Source organism: Acanthopagrus latus, chromosome 6 (assembly GCF_904848185.1).
Source record: "Acanthopagrus latus isolate v.2019 chromosome 6, fAcaLat1.1, whole genome shotgun sequence".
Taxonomy (NCBI): domain Eukaryota; kingdom Metazoa; phylum Chordata; class Actinopteri; order Spariformes; family Sparidae; genus Acanthopagrus; species Acanthopagrus latus.
The window spans coordinates 8665980-8689196 of NC_051044.1; the positions used below are offsets into that span (position 1 = coordinate 8665980).

At 42.0% G+C, this 23217-nt stretch overlaps 1 protein-coding gene across 1 annotated transcript; it reads right to left on the reverse strand.

Annotated features, from left to right (window-relative positions):
• Positions 1–858: 858 nt before the first annotated feature.
• On the reverse strand, positions 859–21763 carry tead3b (TEA domain family member 3 b; the record flags this gene model as incomplete). The annotated part of the gene is made up of 14 exons (XM_037099946.1): positions 859–3100; positions 4111–4263; positions 4370–4513; positions 5020–5193; positions 6101–6240; positions 6330–6394; positions 6859–6915; positions 7099–7139; positions 7242–7367; positions 8305–8316; positions 11227–11289; positions 11430–11492; positions 12957–13021; positions 21529–21763. Coding segments are annotated over 14 exons (1452 nt in total), but the record flags the coding sequence as incomplete, so codon positions are not given.
• Between the last annotated feature and the right edge of the window lie 1454 nt (positions 21764–23217).

Sequence of the window (23217 nt, forward strand, 5' to 3'; positions counted from 1 at the left end):
TTAGATCGTACCCATTCAAAGGGTCCCAAGATGATTAGGCTGTCTCTTCTTTGTTAACAGTTTAGAGAGGAAATCACTCAAAAAGGTTAAGAACCACAGGTTTAGTCATAAAGAAATATTTTTCATGTAAAGTCTTAATCTGAAATAAAAACCTTATTAATTACAGTACATTTCTGAGATGAATGTGGTATAGCAAAAAGTACACTCCTTCCCTCTGAAATGTAGTTGACTTGAAATGGCAAAACTGCTTCTAAGTGCAGTATGTTGGTCAATCTTACTTTATCATATAGGCTACCCTATATTGATATCAGTGTATGGAGGACTGAAACCTCCAAAATCAAAAATATTTAAATATATAAATTAAAAAAATAAATGGTTAAATAAATATATATGCCATCAAATGCACCACAAATATAACAAAGAATATCAAAGAAGCATTGCTTTTAAAAAATGTGACAAATGCATATTTTAATTTTTTGTATTAATTTTTTATCTTTATATTATACTCCTAATTATTTACTTTCCTATTTTTTTAAAATATCTGTTTACATATTAACTTCTGTATTTCTTCCCTGTGCATTTTCCTCTTATTTTACACACACATTTATTTCCATATTTTCTTTTTACAGTTCTGCTTAACTATGCAAATGAGGAGGCTAACCCTTCAGATTCTATGACTGAAGGGTCATTTATTTTATTGACAGGGGAGATGTTATGGATATTAAGACTTAATGACTACTAATAAATAAATATTAAGCTTAACTTTTAATTCAATAAAATAGTAGCCGACGCCTACACTATAGTTGGTTTCATAGGTTTCTGCCATATTAGTAGGAATAAAAACATCAGGGACAAAACAAATTTACAAACATGTTTAATAAGTTTTCTGGGGGAAAATGGCCCCAAAGGCACCATGCGTCTTTTATTGTTAGATACATTTGTTTGATTACATAGTCCAACCTCTACTTTGAAGTATAAAATTGCAATGCACAATGGTAACAAAGACAACAATAAACCACCTTAAACCAAAAAAACAAAACAAAACAAAACAAAAAAAAACTGCCCACACCATTCAGAATATGATACATTAGATATCTTATTATTAATTATCAATATCAGCACAATCACACATTATTTTCAGTGAAGCATATGGCAAACACTGAAAGTCAAAAGACAACAGAATCAAAAACAAAACATTAATCTTGATAATGGCAAAAAAAAAATCTGTATAAAAGATAAATTGAGAAACCTGCTAGAGGAGGAGTGTTATTGTATCTAGCTTGTGAAATATGACATTCAAAGCCAGGTGCAATTAATCCACCGTACAATATCTTAAATTTGAACCTTTATAGCACAATTGTCCAGTGAACCACACAGAGTAGACACTTGTCTAGCAGGATCCATAGGAAGACAGTCCTCCTGTCTGTAATACGGGTCCTGCAATACTTTTAACATCTCCATCACAATGGAAAATGATCAATACATCTCCAGTTCCCCACCCTGCCCTCCCGCTATTTCTTTTCCAACCCTATAAATAACAATCAATGGTCATATTCCACAGCACAGAGACAATAGCTCTCGTTTCAAGACAATTATTTAGTTTGATTTCAAAATTTATTACATGGGTAATGTCAGTAAAAAATTGTCTTAAATATCAAAACTGAACTTTTATCAACGAATGCAGCTTCTCCACACATTACAAGGAGAAGTGTGAAGCAAATGAACCGACTTCACAGCATACAATCTCTTTTTTAAACAAAAGAAACAGTGATTAACTCCTCTCTACTTAAAAACCATGGTCTCTGTGCTGAGTTACTTGATCACAAACATGAAACATAAAGTACCCCTCAGATTCTCCTATGTAACACATATTCCTTTAGCATCCGCTGACTCACAGTACAGAAACAATTCATTATTTCCATTAGGCTACATAACTCAAGGCAGAAAATAAGCACTGCTGTTGCTTCACTCCCCCCCTTTCTTGATCTTTTTAAGTGCAACCAAGCACATGTCTTCAAACAGAGAGAAATAACAAGGGGATCTCACATGGATGGCGAAGCCCTGGCTTTATTTCAGGTGAGCAATGGTACAAAGCATCCATAGTGTCACAAGTTATAGATAGATGCTTGTAAGACCTGATTTTTTTTTAAAAAAATTGTGTAATAAAACATTAAAAAAAGAGCAGAACCCAAATAGTATGGTAACACAATATACCTTCTCCCCGTACACTTGGACTGTAAAACGTGGGACGATTTTTGTTTGTAAAACAACAGGCTACATGAAAAATTAGTTATCCGATCCCATTCCTCTGTGTGCCAGAATACAAGATGTGAGAGGTTTTCTTTCCAATATTTATTTTTTTTGCATGACAAAATACACCTGTCTGACTTTTTTTTCTGTTTTTGTTTAAAAACAAGAGGTAGTAAAAAGGCAATCCAAAGTGGCAGGCAATGATATATTCTTTGGAGAAAAGGCACTTGCTTTCCTAACAAACCTACTGCAACAACACCACTTGGCTCTGGTTTTCCCCTTCTGTGGTCCTGTTCTCTCTCTACTCTCTCAATCTTATTTACACTTCTCTTATTGTTCAGAGTGTGTTCCCTTGGATACCGTAAAGAGTCTCTTCAACCCCTAAACACATTCGCGTTCCCTCAATAAAACATTTCAAGCTCCATCAGTTACCTCGGGAAAGTGACCCACTTCATCTAAAGCATGTTTAAACACATGGAAGATAGCTGGTTGTTTCGAAAAATCCGCAATTCTTCAAAATTTTCTTTGCGTGTCGGCACGTTGAGATTCACTCTTTTTTTTATCCTTGCCAAAGAGACTTTTTTAAAGCATAGAATGTGTCCATGTTAGTTCGGTCTAGGATTGAACTTTTTTTTTTTGTTTTTTTCTCCGTTTTTCCTGGATGGTTGAACTGGTCGAAGAGAGATTGTGTCACGCTGTTGTCTGGCTTTTCCAAAACCTCCCTGATGATGAGCTGTTAGTCTTTAACAAGTCTGTAGACATGATACTGAGCTCCATGTTCACTTGTGGAAACCTCAAAAACAAACGCTATACAGAGCAAGGTCTCCTGGGTGTCGCGGTTCGTCACCACCTGAGGGGCAAAGGGAGAGAAATGTGAAGAAGCAGAAGTCGGTTTGGAAACGCTGCAGTGACAATCATGATTTGTTTAGGAAAGAGTTAGACATGAAATACTCATTCTGGCTTTCTTGCTGAGAATTAGACAAGGACATTTATTCCACTCTCATGTTTGTACACTGAATCAGCGGCACCTGATTAGCATAAATTAGCATAAAGACAGGAAGCAGGGAAACAGCTAACGAGGCTCTCTAAATACTACTAATAACACATTATATCTTGTGTGTTTAACCCATACAAAAAACACTGTAAAAACAACATTGTGGGTTTGATGGGGGTTATAAGCTGGTCTAGCAGTTTTCTCTGTTGCCTGTTATTATTGATCACACCAGATTTCTGGTAAGAGTCACCCTACTCCACCTGTAATCGATTGTTTTCACTGGTGGCCTTCTCTGTGCTTGACTTAAACTGTTAACTCACACAGTAGCTCTGGTATAGTATCTGTTTTTCTTGCAGTTCTGATATGGCAGTTTATGAGCTGTAGTTTTCCTGGTAAATGAACCGACCTGTTCACTGCAAGAGTGTCTCTGGACTTGTTAGTTAGAGCGGACAGGCTGGGCTGCCCTGCCTCTACTCCACACACCAGACAACCTCTGAACATAGAGTTTGAATTCTTGTGTCAGATGAACTTTGTCGCTTTCGCGCATCAAAAAATGTCTTGGTTGTGATAGGCATGAAGGACCAGGAGCACAAAGCTGTCGAGGCTTTTGTCTTATTAAAACAATAAACCCAAGTTAATCTGAGGCAGAGTCGGGCAGGGCTAGGTTTAGAAATTCGGTGTGGGATCCATAAAAATGGCATTTTTTTATGTTAAGTCAAGCTAACTGGGTGCTGGTGGTAGCTTCACACTTAGCTTACAGTGGAGAGATATTACGTGGGCTTAATCACTTTGTCTCATTCTCTGCAAGAAAACAAATATTACAGAGCATTATTCCTATAACAATTCGCTAAAACTGAGTATGTTACCTGTAGGATAGTGAAGTTTTCAAGAACACTATTCATCATGTACTTTTCAGGCAAGTGTTTGAGTTTGTGGATAAAGTTGATCATGTACTCGCACATGGGAGAGCGGTGGATCCTGTAAACACACTTTCCTCCCTCCAGGCGGGCGTATTCTGTCTGTGCCACCAACAAAACAAAAACAACACAAAGTATTAAAGTGAAAAATGCAAGACTTTGTGTCAGTTTTTTAAGAGGAGAGCACAGAATCAGAGCATGTCCTTACCTCTACTTTCTCAACAACCTGCTTGCCAAACGAGCAGACTTTGGTTGAAACAGTGATCGTCATGTTCTCGAGGCTGCTGTACTGGCTGCTGACGCCGTAGAAAGAACCGGGGCCATCCTGCATGCCGCTGCTGTTCAGGTCCGCCTGAGGAGGGAATATATTTAATCAGATTAGTGATAATTACATAGCTGTATGTGACTACCTCATAGACACACGTGAATTGTGTGGTTGCGAGAAAAATGTAAGGTATGTCGGCGGTGTTTCTGCATAAACGTCTTCAGACTACTTGTTTTGGGGACAACATACTGTTGGCAAAGACAGTTTCCTGCATTGCAAGGTACACGATGAAGCAATCCATTGTGAAATGCCTTCACTATAATCTTGAGATAATACGTTTCACCAAGTTAAGAAAACAGTGGTTGAGTCACAAGAAAAGGAAGTGGTTTGTATAATCTAACATAATCTTTACTTTCCTGCCTCTTATCTGCAGCAGTATTTACATGGGTTAAAAATGTGGATGTATGTGAAGTAACTGCTAGAAAAAGCATTAGTTTCTGAAATGGGACTCTATGAAAATTGGAATGTCTCCCACTGAGGTAAAAGGTTAAACATAAACATTACATTTCAGTCAGTTATTGGGAACAACTCACCCAGAATTTAACTAGGAAGAAAGCGTTCTGTGGGCCTTTCTCATAAAGCTCTTTCAGCCCGCCCTTCTTCTCAGGGAACTTGTCGTAGATCTGCCGGATGTCCACCGCCTCGAGGAGCGGGTCGCTGTAGGAGGGGTTGGTCTGTCCAATGTGGACAAACAGGTGTTTGCTGTACTGCAAGTGGACAAAAACAAAAAAGGAAGAAGGATGTGGTTAACCTCATGAACCTCAGCCGCAGATCTCAATGTGATACTGTTCACTTTTGAGGAAAAGAAATTTGGTTGTTGTAGCTCTCTGACATCAGATCCAAACACTGCTGAAATATCCTGCTGTAGCCTTTGTTGAACGGCAGGTGTCGGAGGGTTAGGGTTGGTTCAGGGATATTTCCACCACCAAAATTACATGTTTTCTTGCCATAAGCATTGAAGGAGTATGATGCAAATGATACAGCCGTCACAAACGAGGCAGCTGTATCATTTGTAGTTGTTTCACGTCTATTTGTGCCCATTTTGAGTCTCTTTTAGTGACATTCTGCAGGTGAACTGTGATTCTTGGCACCGCTGTTTGTTCAAAAACTGCCTCTCAACACTGGTATTTAGTTCACACTTGAGTCTAAGAGAGGCTGTCGGACTCCGGCCACAATAGATCCACGCTCAAACTCCTCTGCGCAGATATTAAAAAAGCTACAGTGCGCTATAAGAAACATTATAAGACAGTACTTTTCAAAGTGGGTTCCAGGTGGTCCCCAGCAAAAAGGGAAATTAATTCATTTGGTCTGGTTTGATAAAAGAATTTACTGTATTTTACTAAAATGCAGGAAAAATACAGAAAAACTAATACTGGATTGAATTTGATTGGCAGATACTCAGTGTTAAACAAAAACTCTGGTCAGGCAAACAAAAAAAAAGCTACAAAACCTGACCAGGACAACCCCATTTTCAACAGAACCCTGTGACTTTCCAACCAGAAATCTCAACAATCACTTCAAACAGAAGCCCCGTGGCTCTCTGACCTCTCCGGGCCTGTTCAGTAATCCATCCACGTCTGGAAGTAGGAAGCCTTGCAGTAAATTTTCACTCACGTTGTCGGGGTCTCTCTGGACCTCCATGAAGGCTGAGTACTCCAGCATGCGCAGCTTAGAGGAGGCGATGGTCCGGTCCTGCCACACGGGTACTGCAGTAGCACTTGGTGGAGGAGGAGGCGCCAAGGGCTCAAAACCGGCTACAAACACACACACAATCACAAAAATGTATAAAACCTTGATGCCTACAATTTGGGAAACTTATCACAGATTTTTACTTCATACTTACTCGGTATGGATTGCGGTACAGGACCTGATAGGCTTGGGTACGGGGGCTGTGCAAAAGGTTTGATACTGAAAGACAATGAATGTTTCACAGAGGGTCAGTATCAGACGATTATGGCAGATGACTCCTACTGTATTTCTGATAAATGCTTTTTTTTTTTTTTTTAAATTGTGAAAATCTGTTAGTCAAAGAGTAAATATGTGTTGTTGCACCAGCTAGGCGTAAGTCCACCTGCTTCATTTCTTCTCGACGATGCAAAACAGCATCAATAAATGCAGTTTTTAACAAATCTACGAAGATTGATTCAAATATTCATAGATTTTTTTTTTTTGCTTTTTTTTTCAGTGAATGTATGTCAATGAGGATTTCTCTTTTCAGTCCCTTATTTTTTCTCAACTAAAATTTGAAGCAGTTAATTTGCCTGGCGGTGTTTTTACGTCAGTGCAGGAAACATACAGAACAATACAGTGTGGGAGAGGAGTTAGTGCTGCTTTGTGCTCACAGTTGTGGACCTCGGCTAGGGGGAACTTACGCATGGCTGGTGCGGCCAAACCCAGGAGTCCTTCCCGGGTTGAGATCTAGAACCAGCCTGGTGTGGCAAAAATGTGATCCGTTAAACATGCCCTGCAATACCCACCTGACAACAAACCCTGCCCATTCAGTCACTCACTCGCGTATTTAACTCAATCTCTCTCTTTTCAGAAACTAGATGCATCCTGACGTCACCCCACAAACGTCTTTGTGGGGGTTTCAGCGGACGGGTTTTACTTACTCCTGAGAGGGTCCAGGCTGTCCTGGGATTGCAGGCCAGAACTGGAGAGTAAAGAAAAAGATGTTAAAATACATTTTTTCTTCAGATCAAATCCAGTGTCATCTTATAGGCGAAAGAACTGACGAATGTGTAAATGTGCTCACTCTGGCTGGTTGGTAGGGGGCAGGAGGCAGCGGTGGGAGAGGATTCTTTATCATACTCGGGGAAACGATCTGTGCAGATGACAGCGCTGCCATGTTCTGCAAGGCTTTGTCTTTGGACGCCTGATCCTACAGATTGAAGAGGAGGAATGGCAGGAGTCAACCACAAGGTGGCATCATAGCCTCAACATTACTTCCTGCTGTATTAGAGAGCACTGTCATATTAAGACTTCCACGTTACACTGCGTTTTTCAGCTTTAAAAACAACAACTACATTCTAAATGTATCAAAGTAGCTGATGAGCTTGAGGAGAGCCTCTAAGCTTGTGTCTATACAAACACTTATTACATGGATAAGAAGACAGTCTTTGAAAGAACAGCTTGGCAGACTGAAGCAAAGAGAAGACAGAGGATGAAGCAGCGTCACTCCAGCGTTGGTATTCAAGCTCAGGTCACAGGACAAATCACGTATCAATGCATTATTGAGATTACTACAGGAAAAACAATGAAGAGAGTGCATTTGGTTTGGAATGCAGATTTGCATCCATTCTGCATCGATCAGTGTACAACATAGTACAAGTTCAAGTTTTCTTATGCAGATATTTTTAAAAAGCCAACAAATTAATGTCCATAGCTCATGATCCCAAATCTTTTGACTTAGAAACACATCGAAGCTTTTATTTTAATGCACCAAACACAATTTAAAATGCATCCTCTTGCTCTTTTTTTTTTTTTTTTTTTTTTTAGCGTTTGCACTTGAGCTAATCGGCTACGACTTTACAATTAAAGGAAAGATGCCTCAGAAGCCCCGAATCAAAGAGCCACACCTTATGCAAAGCAAGCAAGACTTTTTTTTGGCATTTGGCAAAAGGCTGGGGGAGGGGAATTACGCTACATCAGGCAGGATGCGCAGCACAATTGTGCTCAAAGCGTGGCTGTTTCCTAAGAACTGTATCATTACAGGGGACGCCATGCCAGCAGAGGGCCATAGCAAAGGGGACAGTGCACGGGTTCTGCCAAACAAAGGGGAGGGAGGGAAGCATATTGCACAAGTCGGGTTCACTTACCAAATTCATCGCCTGAATCAAAAAAGAGAGAAACCAGGTGACAATGTTCAGTTGGGATAATGGTATGAGGAGAGTGGTTCAGTACAACATTATCACAATATGGGTAAAGCAATTTACCCGAAACTTAATGTAAATTCTTGATTTACTCATTTCATTGGAAAGCAGTAAAAGCTTCAAATAACTGCCAATAATTAATTAAAATCATGTGTGAAACTCTATGAATGTTTGAATTTCCAGTCAATTTCTGCATTGCACAATGAACACAGCACTTCTGTAACACAACATTTTCCACACTGTAAGCCCGCAACATGACGCAGATACTGAAAAGTGAAATCCTTGGAGGTTTGGTTGTAGCGCAATCCTTCAGTTTATTACGTCAACTGTACAGCTGGTGCTACAGTGGGTAGCCATCTTAGCGCTCACACGTTTACTTTGTGTTTGTTTAGCTGATGCTACAACTTCACTTGATTCCCCAGAGGACGGAGCTGCTTTCTAATCAGAAAAAAAATCATTTACAGAGTAAATTCAACATTATTAGACAAAATACAGACTCTTTGACACCACCCCGTCAAAAAGTAATTCTTAGGCATGTTTTAATGGCACTCTGTGTGAGCCTCAAGAGTTAAGACGTTGACAGGAGAGCTGAACTCATAAGAGTGGCTTGGAAACTAGTTTGTTGATGTGTTTTGTCTTTGACAAATAAACCACTCCGGCTTAAATTCATAAAAGCTGGATTGATTAAACAGTGGGACGAGATGTTTACAATATATGGTTAATTAGTTGATATTTTACTTTTGAAAAGGTAAAGGAAAAAAGTAAAGAGGCATTGGAAATTCTTTCTTCTGCTATTATCCAACAAAGGTGAACTCACAGAGCATAAGAAAAAACAAATGATTTGACCTAACATACATGTTGAATGGCTGACATACAGTATGTAGGAGTTTTGAGAATGGGTCAAAGAACACATGAGCACGAGGTGATTTTATCTTCTGCAACAAAAACGAGTCGACTCAAATGTCTCATGTTGTGTTCGGGGGACAAAATTCAGATTATTTTATGTGCAAAACAAATCTAATCACAGAAAGAATTTAAATAAATCATAACTGGACCCCTTAAAGCAGAGAGGATAGAAGTCTCCATTCAAGATATTACAAGCCTGATTAATGCCACTGCTACCTGTTGGTTTATATTGAGAGCACACACACAAAATATGGAAGACTAAGAGCGCTATTCAAGCTTATAATACTGTTTAGATGTGTGACGCCAAATAAAGATAAAGGTAATATTAATAACATTTTTATTTTCTATCAAGAACACATCCACAGAGCTTGACGAAACGCTCAGAATAAAAGTGCCTCGTTTCCTTAAAAACATTATTATGATTGTTAATTGATCATTTTTAAACGTCTGTGTAAGAATTCTGACAGTTGGCTCCTGCCTGGTTTTGTATATAAATAGTATAGTATAATGCTGTTGTGTCACATAGTATCTGTGTTCTGTGAGTCTCCGTAGTTGCCAGTTTGTGAGGAAAAAAGTAAAAACGGCTGAGTTCCACAGCACGTGCCCCGCATACTCTAAGTTAGCTAGCTAGAGTTAGCAACGTTAACGTTAGCTTGAGATAGCTGTATTAACGTTAGCTAGCTAGCAATGCAGTGTTAGCAAAGTTAGCTGGCGCAACAAACTGGCAACCACTTAGGGGGGAGATCGAACAACAGCGGGGTTGTTACGTGAATCCAATGAAACGGGAAACAATGGAATACTACCACATGTTTACAATTTAACCTTTAATTTTAAGACATGTAAACATTTTGGGAACACAGTTTTTGACGGCATAATACGAAACACAAAACAGACGTGGCTGGATAATGTTTTAAGTCCCGTCACTTTAGCGATGAAGACTTAGAAGAAGGATGTCATGGCTCACCGTGAACAGTCTCACACAAATACTTGGCTCACTATTTAATTTTTCCTACTGTATGTTTTTCATCACTTCTCAAAAAATTAAAAGCTTATGAGGTGTAAGGAGGTGAGAAGGTTGCATCCGTTTCCCAACATACTGTCACACCAGCTGCTGCTGGTGGAACTGATGTGTTCATGACATTACTGAAAAGAAACGAGCCTGACTCTTATCTTTTATACTTTCATTTTACACAGAACGTATCAGTTGTGGATGCTGGAGGATTAGTCTGCCTTAAAGGGTTAATTTAAGTTGAAGGGAGAATATCCTCAGAATTTAAACGCATCTGCGTTATGTACGTATAAACAAACAATGAAAAGAATAAAGAGAGACGAGAGGGACTGAAAGAACTACAAGACGAGTCAGAAGGAGTCACACAGTGTGATGACACAAGTCAAACATTATTGTTCTGGTTTTTTTGACTGTTCAGTTTTTAAGAAAAAAAAAACATAACAAACACACATGAATGGAACTGAAGGTATCACAGTAGAGAGAGAGTTTTAGGGAAAGAGGAAGTCTCAGAGAAGTACAGTGTGCTGCAGCAGCATGGCTCGCACAGCAGAAAGATACAGAGCCGGAGCAACATGCAGCTGAACGACTGAACTGTGCTCATCACGGCAGCTTGTGTGGCATTCCCTTTAAAGAAGCAGCTTCGGAATCAGTTACTATACTTTCATTACCGTGTGATTAGCCTCGCGGTGCAGCGCTGATGTACACAAGTTAAAAAGCTTTGTCTGTTTGTGCACGGCATGCATGGTAGAGAAGCAGGACCGTGGCTTCCCCGGGAGAGATCAGAGAGATGCCTCCTCAAGAATATTTATCTGATTTATCGTTAAAAGCTTGCATCCACTTATGTCGCAGGAGCTGCCCTCGCATCAAAGCAAGGACCGATGATAATGGTTAGTGCAAAGCCAAGCCTTTTTTTTTTTTTACCAGCCCCGCCGAGCCCGCCGTGAAGCGCATACCTTTAGCTTTGACTGGATCTCGCGAGATTTTCTCCGGGCGAGAACCTGCAAGTGGCTAGAAACCTGCACAGAAGAATAGCCAAGAGGAGGGAAGAGGAAAAGGAGACAGGGAGAGAGAAGACAAGGGAAGAAAGAGGAGAAGCCGTAACCAAAGAGGAAAGAGACGCCCAGTCAGTGTCGCCGAGCGGCGGGCAGCCACCTACCTTTATACCCGCCTGGTATTCACGAACTTTCTTCCGTGCTAACACCTGTATGTGACTAGACACCTATAAAGGGGTGTGAGACAGTTTTTTGAGCATAAAAAAACAACATGTACTCAGATGCGCGCACAGTCACGTACACACAAATACATGCTTACAGAGTTAACATGCACGGTGAGCTTTCTAACTACATCATGCAAACAGTAAATGGGGTTTTAAGGATAAGTCTGGTGATATTATGTATTTTTCTTACTGCAGCTAAATGTCACGAAAAGACCAAAACCATCAGTCAGCTCATACTACAGACACGAGTTTCATGTGAAGCTGAAGCCTCGTTTAATCCTCACAGACTCTGGATCTGCGAGGTCATGCGATCATGTAGGTTCTGCACTTGTGGCCAAACCGCAGTGGTTCACACCAGTCACTGTCCTTTGAAGAACTACTGTCAGATAGTGGTGCATGTCCACAACCAGGCTACACCTTCCGACAACCACCATCAGCTTGCAAAACAGGCCTGCTTGCATGCACAATGAAGGGGGAAGTGTGGAAATGGTGTATCTTGTGTACAGCAGGGTGTGGTTGAGGTGTGGCGACCAATGACAGACGCTACCCTTCACTGGAGAACAACAATGGCGCACCCTAACAGGTTAGCTTCAGTGCTATAGCATCAGAACGTGGAGAATATCAAATTAGGAGGGGAGCAAAGAATGATACAGAAGATTTCTCTCGACGGAGACTATTTTTTTCCCTCTTTTATTGACTGGCTTCAGCAGTTTGAATAACCAGCCAGCCCTCTCAACATCTGATTTGTTCAAGGTCGGGAAGGAGGTTTTGTAGAAAGATGATAGCTGAGTCCCATTCCAAAGCAAAATTATGGCCCAAAATGACGGTATTTGACAATCTGGGAATGAGACTCAAAAATCAACTGTCTTATGAATTGCCTTCCCTCACTTTAAATTAGCTTGTGACAGACAGTGATGGATGGATGGTTCAGACACACCAGGGTTATCATAGCTCTCCACCGTTTTAAAGCAACATGATGTAGAAATCTGCATTTTGTGCTCGTAAACGTGTATGTAACACTGTGATTCGACCCTCCCGCTGTAGTTACATCAGAGTGGCTGAGACAGAGACACTCACCCTGTCACAAAACACTGAACCATCGACATATCCTTTAAAGATTTACATGCTCCATTGAAGAAAATTGGTTTTGGGGCTAAGGGCCACAGACAGACAGATAAATGAAAGCTGCTGAACAACTATCATAGTGTTGGTTTTGGTCTTTCCATGGGATTCTCTGACTACAAGAAATATAAACACTGTATATAATGAAACCAGATTTATCCTTCAAATAACTTGCAATCCACTAGCATGACATCAGGAACTATTAGTCCAAAAAAACTTAACAGCTGTTGCAGCAATTGACCATTTTCACTACTCTGTTAGTTCTGTCTTGAACATGCACTAACTAAAAACACAAACTCATGCATGATTGCGTTCAAACTAAAAACCCATTCAGACTTGTTTTACCTGTTTTCTTGTGCGGGTTTTCCCTGTCCGCAGCTTGATGTACCTCGCTATCAATTCATTGCGACCTGTAACAAAAACAAAAAAGGCAGAGCACGGTCACAAACACAAACAAGGATGCAGGAACTCGTGACGGAAGAAGATCAACCTTTGTGCGTCACTGACACTAAACCGGACACAAGGTGGCACTGTTGTCATGCCTTGAATGTATGTCAAAGGCACAACGGCGTGACCTTTCCCAGAGCTCCTCAGACCCAGGGCAAACACACGTTTGTCACAGGTCACAGGCCACAATAACACCTCTGTTTCCTACTGGAGACCATATTTTAACATTTCATCTCTTATTCACGATAAGTCAGAAACTAAAAGGTTGATTTTCTTGTTTCACCCCCCAAGTTTGTTTTATTGCTCACTTCACTTCACACCTCGGTATTGTCTGCTCATGTGGCCCTGCAGCCTAATTACAGACTGCTTAGAAAAACAGAACCGTGTTTTTCATGACATAACATCTACTCTCGACATTCTGCACAAACTGGTTGTGTGGAGAACAGGCTTATATTCTGAGTCCTGCCTGCCTGCCTGCAGTCCTCCTCGTAATCAGTGCAGATTTTTAGCAAGCGCTGCCTTTTCAGCAGCACGCAGCTGGGATCAAGCAGAGAAATCATCCTCGGAGTGTGAGGAGTGCAAGCAAAAAGAAGCGTCATTATGTTGTCTCGGGGGAAAATCAATCCATCAGTCCCTTTCACTTCACTCCAACCCTGCCAAGTCACGTTAACTGGGTTCTGTGGCTAAACGCTGGGGCCAGAGGGAGAGGTTGAACCGCTGTGTCGTTATGAATAATGACCTAAACTTGCTGACAGATATTTACACCAGCAAAACCTGGTCAAGATGTGCCTTCTTAAAACACACACAGGCACAGACAACAGACTGTGTGTCTAAGAAGGTTTTATAGGCGTTAGAGTATCCAGACACATAATGACAGGAGAAACAAGTCCTGTTTTTTCACACACTCTTTAGTACTTGGCCTCCAGAAGGCCCTGGTTAGAGCAATTACCATAAAAGTACTGCAGGCCATCTCCAGCAGGCTTGCAGCACTCACCATACTCTCCAACCAGTCAGTCGGCCCGGCGGTCGGCCAGCAGAGCAGAGCAGAGCTGAGCTGAGCTGTCCTGTCTGCCGATACTGAGCAAGCCCGTCCCCCCTCTGCCCCGGGCCAAGGATGGACACGCCCGCTCCAGCGCCTCCGCATTCCTAACATTCCTCTAGGCCTGTCACATCTGTGCTAGCCAGTCTGATTGGCCTGGGCCTGCGAACACAGCCAGAGCTTGGGCGAACACACACATGCTCATATGGGAGAAACAGGGGTTAGAGCCAGGGTGAGGGCCATTAGGTTGGGGTGTGGGGTCACCGGTTAGAGGGGCAAAAGGGGCAGCTGATGCTGTAACTCTTGGAGGAAACACAAAGCCATAACTGTCTCTGCCAACAACTGCCACCTGGCAGCAAAGCAGGCCCCCTTTTTTTTTCCCAAAACAACACCACAGTGTGACCCGGCTCTCAACGGACAGCAACACCTGCTGCCGACCATCCCTGCAGAGGATGGCAGGGAGAGAGAACAATGCCAGTTCGAAAACCCCGCAACTGTCACTCTCAATCTCCTCAGCTGAGGAGCAGCGGGTGGGGGGGGGGGACACTGCATCGTCCCAACCACAGAGTTCTGCTGTTGATTTCACAGATATCTCATTGCAAAGTACTGTATTTACTGAGATACAGTATGAAGCAGGAAGCAGAGAGATAGGAACTTGTCTGAGAATGGTGATGTGGGTTCATTTACAGCAGACGTTTAAGGAGGATCATAAAAACACAGCTAACTTTCTGATTCACAATCTAATGGAGACTGTTTCAAAAACGTCAAACCATTTATGTTTTTTTCGTACTTCTCTTCCAACAGTGTTGAGCGGAGAAGTTGGTGGTACAGCGTGGTAAATCAAAAATGTGTTTTGTTCATCTGTTGAACAGTGCGGCTCTGTGGTCGAGAGCTGAAACGATATCTCCAGTTTTTTTGCACAACATCTGGTTGGTTTTGTGATATTTGAAATGACTGCTTTTGTTCTATGTGATATACAGTGCGCTGCAGACACGCCACTTTCAAGTGGGTCAGGCAAACAACTGCAGCTCCAAATATACTTTTATAAAGTCGAATGCTGAAAAGGCACTTTGTGTTCTGCTCTGTGGAAAAAAGACAAACTGGATTCTGATCGCCTTGATTTTTTAAAACTGTTCCCTCGCGCTTCCCGAGGGCTAATCCTTGACTGATATTCAACACTACTTCATGACAAAAAAAAAAAAACGAAGATCCGCTCAAACACTGAGGTAATCGGTCCAAAAACCTCCCCCCCTTCATCATCCACTTCACACCCTTGCATCAAATTTTAAAACCATGGCGCACACACGACATTTTGAGGGGTAACATAATCACTCGGGAGACCTGTGTTCAACCTCAGGCACAAAAAACAACAACATGTGAACAGAGCTGATTCAACAGGCTCCGGATCAGTAATATCAGGAGAGGTGAGTCGATGCCTACGAAAACGAAATGTGCGGCCAGATTGTTGACGACCTCACACAGAATATCTAAAATATCCCAGGATTTCTTGGTATGCACACGCACAATTTCATGAATACATCAGCACTTCTGATTTTTTCTTAAAAACAGTGATCAAGTTGGACGGGTTGTATTAGCTGACCAAATTTTTCAGACTCTCTCAAACCCCATCAGAGGAAACACAGAGGGTGGTGCTCTCCACGTCGTCAGTGGGAGCTGCAGCCGTGGCAGCCGAGCTCTGCTCAGACTTGACATGGCGGGAGGTCAGAGGGAGACGGTGAGGAGGCTCCACACGGTGGGGGGGTGGGGAAGGACGTGACAGGTGCTGACACAGACTGAGGTACGAATCTCAATGCGCGGCCTCACTCCTCGTCCTCCACTTTCCCCGACACTTCGCTGTCTTCCTCTCTCTCTCTCTCTCTCTCTCTCTCTCCGGAGCCGCTCATGAATCCCCTCGCTGATTGCTCAACACCCACTCAGATCGCTGCAGGCGGCCATTCTTAACCTCTTCTCTGACAGGACACGCCTGTCTTTTTTCTTTTTACTACATGACCGCTGGAATTTTCCACTTCCACGCTAAGATAGTGAGTAAAAAGGTAATCTCTCTTCACTCCCCCCTCCTCCTCCACCTCCCTCTCTCCCTCTCCTGAATCCTTTTCTCCACCCATATTCTCTCCCCTCCTCCCTTCTCATAACATTGAGGTAATCCTAAATTGCTAACATACTGCTCAGCCATGACTGAAAACATTCCTAACATCTCAGCGAGGGGGCTGACAGGGAAGGCCTGCTCAGTCATCATTGCAGTGCCCAGCCCCCTCTCTTATACATCCACAGCAACCTGGTGCGCACCGAACCTGCTGCTCATTCCTAATGCGGCCTCCGAAGGTCAAAAGAGACATAAGCCTCCCTCCAAGCACTGAAATCATTTCTTTTTTCTTTTTTGGTACCCAGGGTTCTCTGTAGTTAGTGACAGCTGCAGGGCTGAGAGTGAGCGAGGGAGAGAGGGAGAGAAAGGTGTGTGTGTGTGTGTGTGTGTGTGTGTGTGCGTGTGTGTGTGTGTGTGTGCACGCTCGGGCTTTGACAGACCTGTTTAGGCCAGAAAACGCCGTGGAACGACATGTCAGTACAGCCCCCACGCAGAACAAGACGGACGGCATTTTTTTTTCAACATGAACACACACACACTGAAGACACTTCCTCTGAACTTCGGGTGTAAAATGTGCCAACTATTTCAATTCTACCAAGAACGATTATCTCCGAGCTGCAATTAGTCTTTTCGCTTTTAGTTTTTCAAATTTCTAAAAAGACGCGGCAGCACATTATTTCCGACAAGAGCCAAATTAGTTGAAAAATCACAGGAATAAAAGGTCACATTTTGGGAAGTGCGACAAATGTGTGATGAGAGGAAGGACGCCAGCCTTCTATCTGTCTGTCTGTTAGATGCTTCGGCTAGCAGTCGGTTATCTTAGCTTAGCATAGAGGCTGTAAACAGGAGACACAGCTGGTCGAAATGTAACAAAATCCACCGACCAGAAGCTCTACTGCTCATTAATTAACACATTATATCTCGCGCTGCAAAAACGGGCCTCTGCTTGCCAAGATTTAAAATGAACTGAATGATCTTCTTCTAAAAATTTAATAATTTAAGGATAAAAAAAAATAAACTACTACAATAAACTTGTTTCAAGAACCAATTTCATTTTCCACTTAAATTTGTGTTTTTCTTTACTTGGCCTTCAATTCAACAGTTTGATATAATCAAAGGGGCACTATGTGGCTTTGGAGATGGAATACAAATGTCATTAATTACACTATTAATGAGCTAATAATACAAACTTAAAAATATTTATCTTTAACATAACTGAATAAACAAGCTGTTCTCGAGGGAAAATAAAGTGGCAGGGTCCACCACATATAAACAAAATAAAACAGTATGAAACTGTCCTTTAAGGTCAGTTTGTTTATTCAGTCATGAAAACAAATAGAGTTTATTTATTAAGTTTGTTATGGCATTAAAAAAAAATCAGTCAACGGAGATCTTTCCCCTCTGATAAAAATGTTCTGCCAAAAACTACAGAATGCACCTTTAAAAATGCAAACTATTATATATATCATTTCAAGCAATTTGATCTAAAAGCCAGAATTTGTTTGGAGGCCAATTTCCTCAGAATTACCAGGTAAAGTAGACTGCTACATTCAAATTCTAAGAGCTAAAAGGTTCATTTTGGTTTCCTTCCTCACTTCATCAGATTTTTCAGTGTATGTAAGGTTTTTGCAGTGAATTCATACATAAACATATATGCTGGACTAATTTGGGCGGGGGGCGACGACTTCCTGTTTCAGCACATGACCAACTTGTTTTCACACTTTGGTTTTTATACAGATTAGAAAAACAAGATGAAATGTGTTATTTAGCGAGTCGAAGAGAGCCAGGCGACATGTTTCCCCCCTGCTTCATATCTTCATGCTAAGCTATCTGAGCTAAGCTAAACCAGCCGGCTGCTGGCTGTGGCCTAATGTTCACCATCCAGACATGAGAGTGGTATCAAAGAAAGAAATAGAAAAGGTGATCATGTTGTGTCAAGGTTGAATTCCCGACTGTTGTGGTAGATTTGCGAGACTTTCTGACAGCTTTACGACAGTTAGATGTATTCTGTTATGACTGATTACATCACTGACTCGAGAACAGCTATTTTAAGTTTTGCTCATGTTCTAAAACAACCGGCGTGATCGTTCACATGTGTGACTTATTAAAAATGAGTGTTATGTTACTTTGAACTTTTCGTTACCCTTGAGCTACGTAAATGACTGGCAGTGCTGCTGGGAAGTCTAGACAGGTTTGTAGAGCAACCAATACACATGTATAAAAACAGTCATCTCGCTAAGGCAATGGAAATTTGCAGACGTTTCCCAGCAAATGAAGAAAAAAAAAAAAATCCTGGCAGAAAAAAAGTGGAATTCCCAATGGGAGGGATGACTTGCCTGCTTTTGGAGGCCACTGGGAGTCTGAGACTGCAAGGTAGACAGTATTACATACAGTGCAATCGTTAACATTCCCCTAACCTCACGTCAGGGCAGCTTTTAGATGTCTGAGGTAATCACCTTGTGAGAAGGCTTCTTCTGGGGCATGCCTCGGCTCTGCCAGTGGAGCCTCAGATGACTTATTGTAAATGGAGAGGGTGTTTAGTGCTCTAGAAAAAAAAAAAAAAAAAGAGGCCAGCCTCTAAAAGGGGTCCTGACAGTATGTTGCTAAGGGGGCAGGTTTGCGCACGGCCGGCCTCTTTGTTGACGTTCTCATGACAAATGTATGGAGCCTGGGACACAACACTGCCCTGCTAAACGGGACTGGGGAGTTATTTAGGTAAATTTAGAGAAGCCTGCAGTGATTTGTGCTTCGGGCCTGTGCACCTTAAGGTCAGAAAAAGCATGCTGTAAACTAGAAAGGCACTCAGTAGAGTGCATACCTCTCCCAAGGTCCAACAGTCCCATTTAATTCAGTCAAACCTTTATCCAACATCAAGCCCAAAAGCCACGTATAGATATAAACGCACCCATACATCAACACCCATAATTTAATACCACCATATTGAAGATCTCCATCGAATCATACACTCATAGATATCTGCCTCATCACCATATCATGCATTATGTCCTGAGAAAACTGAGAAAACAAACTTTTCTTTTTTTTTTAAAGCCCTGGATCTCGTCCCTTTTATCCTGATCTGCACCAAAAGTTAATGAGGTCTGTTCTCGGCTCAGACCAATCCTCCGTCCAAGTTTCATGAAAAATCCATTCAGCAGTTTTTATGTAATCCTGCTGACCAACAAACAAACAAATAAACAAACAAACAAACAAACAGAGACGGGTTAAAAGAACCTCCTTTGCAGAGACAACTATTTTTTTCCCTCTGGAAAAGTTGCAAGAAGTTTACTAATACTACTATTTTAAAACACGTATCTTTTGAGATTTGCCTAAAATGAAAATATGATGGATGGTCACAAACGCTTATTTTAATCAGACTGAACATCAGTCTAAATGTACACAGTCTTTCTCCCCCATGGCTGCACCTCATGATCACTTTCATTGTCAATTGACCAGTCCATTTATTTTCCAAGTAATTAAGCAACTGTTCATTAAATTTTCAGGTAATGTCTGAAGATATCTTTTATTGTCTAACAGAGAAGGTGAAGCCAGCCAGTGTTTTACAATCAGAGCTGCAGTGATTTCTCGATTAATCAATTATTTGAAAAACCAAAAAAATGGATTTCAACTGCTTCCAGCGTTGTAAATGTATTCTTTGTCATTTATGCTAGTAAAGGAAGAGTCTCTGGGTTTTGTAAATTGTGAGAAGATTTCACATTTTTTCAATGTTTCATTGACTTTTAAGGATTAATCAATAAAACACTCAGCAGATTAATCCATGACACAAATAGTATTCAGTTGCAGCCCTATAATTGATCAGACAAAAATAGATTTTCTGCTTACTAACTGGCCCATCCACTACTTGTATCCTCCTACTATACTCCTTAAGACAGGATCAGGAGCAGCAACAGTAGCGGCTGCAGTGACTCAGTTATCTCAGGTATGTGCTTCTCCTTGAATATCAAAACCTGCCTGTGAATCACGCCAAAAGAATCCCATCTGACGTCAAGCCACCCGAAAAACGGGGCTCATGAAAACAAACACTAATGCTTCTAAAACACACAGCCTGTCTGAGCCTTTTTGGTGGCAATGATTTATGGTTTTTATGGTCTCTCTGAAGCGGGAATCAATTTCAACTTTTTGAGACAAGTTGGACAATAATTAAAGGGCAGGGAGCTCTCACAAAGCGGGGGCTCGCGGGATTTGAATTACGATGGTGAAAATAACATAATTTCACAAACCCAGAGAGAGGTTCATCGAGGACAGCGGCGAGCGAAACGGCGGAGAAAAGCAGCCCGATCCCTGTCAATCAGCGTTTTACTGCTGCTCAGCGCAAAAATTCCCAAACTTCAAATGTGTAATCTAATTAGAGAAAGCGTGCACTGTCTCACCAACAGGAATGGGAAAGAGGGATTGAAATAATGAGGGACAAATGCGTTCAATTTCCTACACCTGGATGTCTGATTCTACCGGAGAACTTGCCAACACATCCATCTGGAGTTTTTCGGGAGATTAAGGGGCTCAACACCTGCACTTTAATGAACACGCTGCAGGAATCAGCATAACTATTCTGAAACCATATGGATGTTTAAATCTTCGGCGTGCCAATGTGATGTTTTTGTTCCTGAGTCTCCATTTCACGCTGGGCTAATTATTGCTCATTTAACCGGGCAAGCCGGCATCAAACGAAACACTTCTCTAGAAACCAGCGTCAACCAGTCACCTGCAGGCAAAACTCTCCCAGCAATACCGGTGTGCGTGTGTTTGTGTGTGTGTGTGTGTGTGTGTGTGTGTGTGTGTGTGTGTGTGTGTGTGTGTGTGTAGGGTGGGGGAAACAAGCAACGAGAGCATGACGTTTGCTGATTAAAAAAAAAAACAACGAGCAGGTTTTGCAACTGAAAGTGCGGTGAGGAAGAGAGGTGCTGTAAAAAACAGTGGGCATAAAAATAGGCTGTAAAGGCTCTGAAGGAACAGACAGGTGTAAATCAAGGGGAGGGGAGCCGAGATGCTCTCGAGGCGGCAATAACCAGCTCCGAGAGCGCTGGTGCGACTGGAAGAACCTGCCCCTGGGTCACAGCGCAACAGGTACAGACTTGTTACTGGGAGCTCTGCGTGGAAAGAAAACATTCACTTCGGTGTCAAAGCTGTGACACGAGCACAAGGGGAGGGAAAAGTATTCCTCTCGTCTCTTTTCAGGGCACTACGGCGGGTGTTTGTTGCCTTTTGGCCACAAGAATCTTTGAGGAATGGATGGTTTTCTCATTTTTGTGCATTCATTTCCATGTAATTGTTGTTCTTCTGTCACTCTGGCTGTTATCCAGCACACTCACCATACATCTTCCCCTCGTCTGACAGGATGATTTTCCTCCGGCCGCAGGGAGGGTAGATGGCGAGGGCCTCCTGGAAGCTCTGCTCGATGTCGGGGCTCCACACGCCCTCGGCGTCCCCGTCCAGGGTCTTGTCCTCGTTGTCCCCATCCAGCCCATCTTCTGGGCTACCGTTGGCGCTCCACTCGTTGGACGCAATGGTGGCGGCTCCCCCTGGGCCCGACCCCGAGCCCCAATATCACAGGATCTTTGGAAGATCTGTGGAAGAAAGGCGGAAGTTGCTTAGTTGTTGATTTTAATTAATATCGTATTCACAATCACATATTAAACTCAAACAGCAAGTTACAGGATGGGTGATACGCTACGTTGTTACGTAACGTCTGTGCAGTATAATACAGTGTAGCTCATTCCTCTATACAGATCCACTGCTAAAAGCATTTAACACCAAGTCTGAGGATCAGCGCCAAGACTTGAAACAAATTCGACAAAGTGGCCAAACCGTGGAATTACAACGTCACGCGATGCACACCGGCCCAAAAAGCTTACACTGTGAAACAAGCAGCAAGTGTCACAACCCCCATGAGACGACTCGTTTCACCATCAGAAAGTCTAGAAGAGGCACCAACCGAATTAATTTACCCCCGAGTCAACCAGCGGCTAAACCAGATGTTAGCCGGGAAAAATGTGGAGCGCGCAGGCTCGATGTGGAAGATCTGAGTCAGGGCTGCACAATACTGGGGAAAAAATGAAATTGGGATATTTTGAGTGGCAGAGTAGTAAAAATTCACAAAAACACATCGAAAATGTTCCAGAGATTTTATTTAATTTGCCTTATTTGCACATTGTGCGATGTGTCTGATGTGCACACTGCGACGTCGATGCTGAAACGTTATATATTGTGCAGCCCTGATCCGAGTAATTCTAGACTCAAGGGAAATTAAATGAAGGGGGCCACCCACCTCCCTTATACATCCATGTTTAAACACACCAGTGAGCCACACAGTTGCCATGCTTTGTAATAATAAGCAAAGGCACTGTTTATTTATTTCTTATTTTTTAAGTCAAACCTAAAGACTATCTTGATGTAAATACTCACTAGCTCATCAGATCTGTATATAATAGTCTCAAACAAAAGCCACTACTTACTCCAACTAGGGTACACGTTTAAATAAAGAATTTATATATTTGTAACCCATTTTAAGGATTTATGTCTTAGTAGGAGTCTGAGAGGCCACAGACTGGGCAGGAAGGCCAAACAGTAATGAAAGACATGCAACCACAATTAACGTTTTGGTCTAATCATGGGCTTTGTTGACAGCAACAAAAATTGGGGAAACCCTATTTCTCATTTGGTGGGGAAAACAATCACCGCAATACAACAAGTGTGCTGTAGGCATAATTCTTGTAACGAAGACGCTTCTCTGCTTGAAAACGAGAGCACGTTCAGCTTCTCGGCACTAGAAAAGTCCAGCAAACGTGAGGTGTTTGTTGTTCGTTGCATAGACGGCTTGTATTGGTTTTCTTCCAGTGGCCACGAGCGGAACTGCGGGTCATGTGATGCCATCAGGCAAAAAAAAAAAAAAAAAAAAAAAATCCCTTACAAATGACCTTTAGCAACATTCAGAACTTCCTCTTTCATTTGACTTATCACCCAGTGTAATTACAAGCCGGCGTTTGATCAACATATTGTTT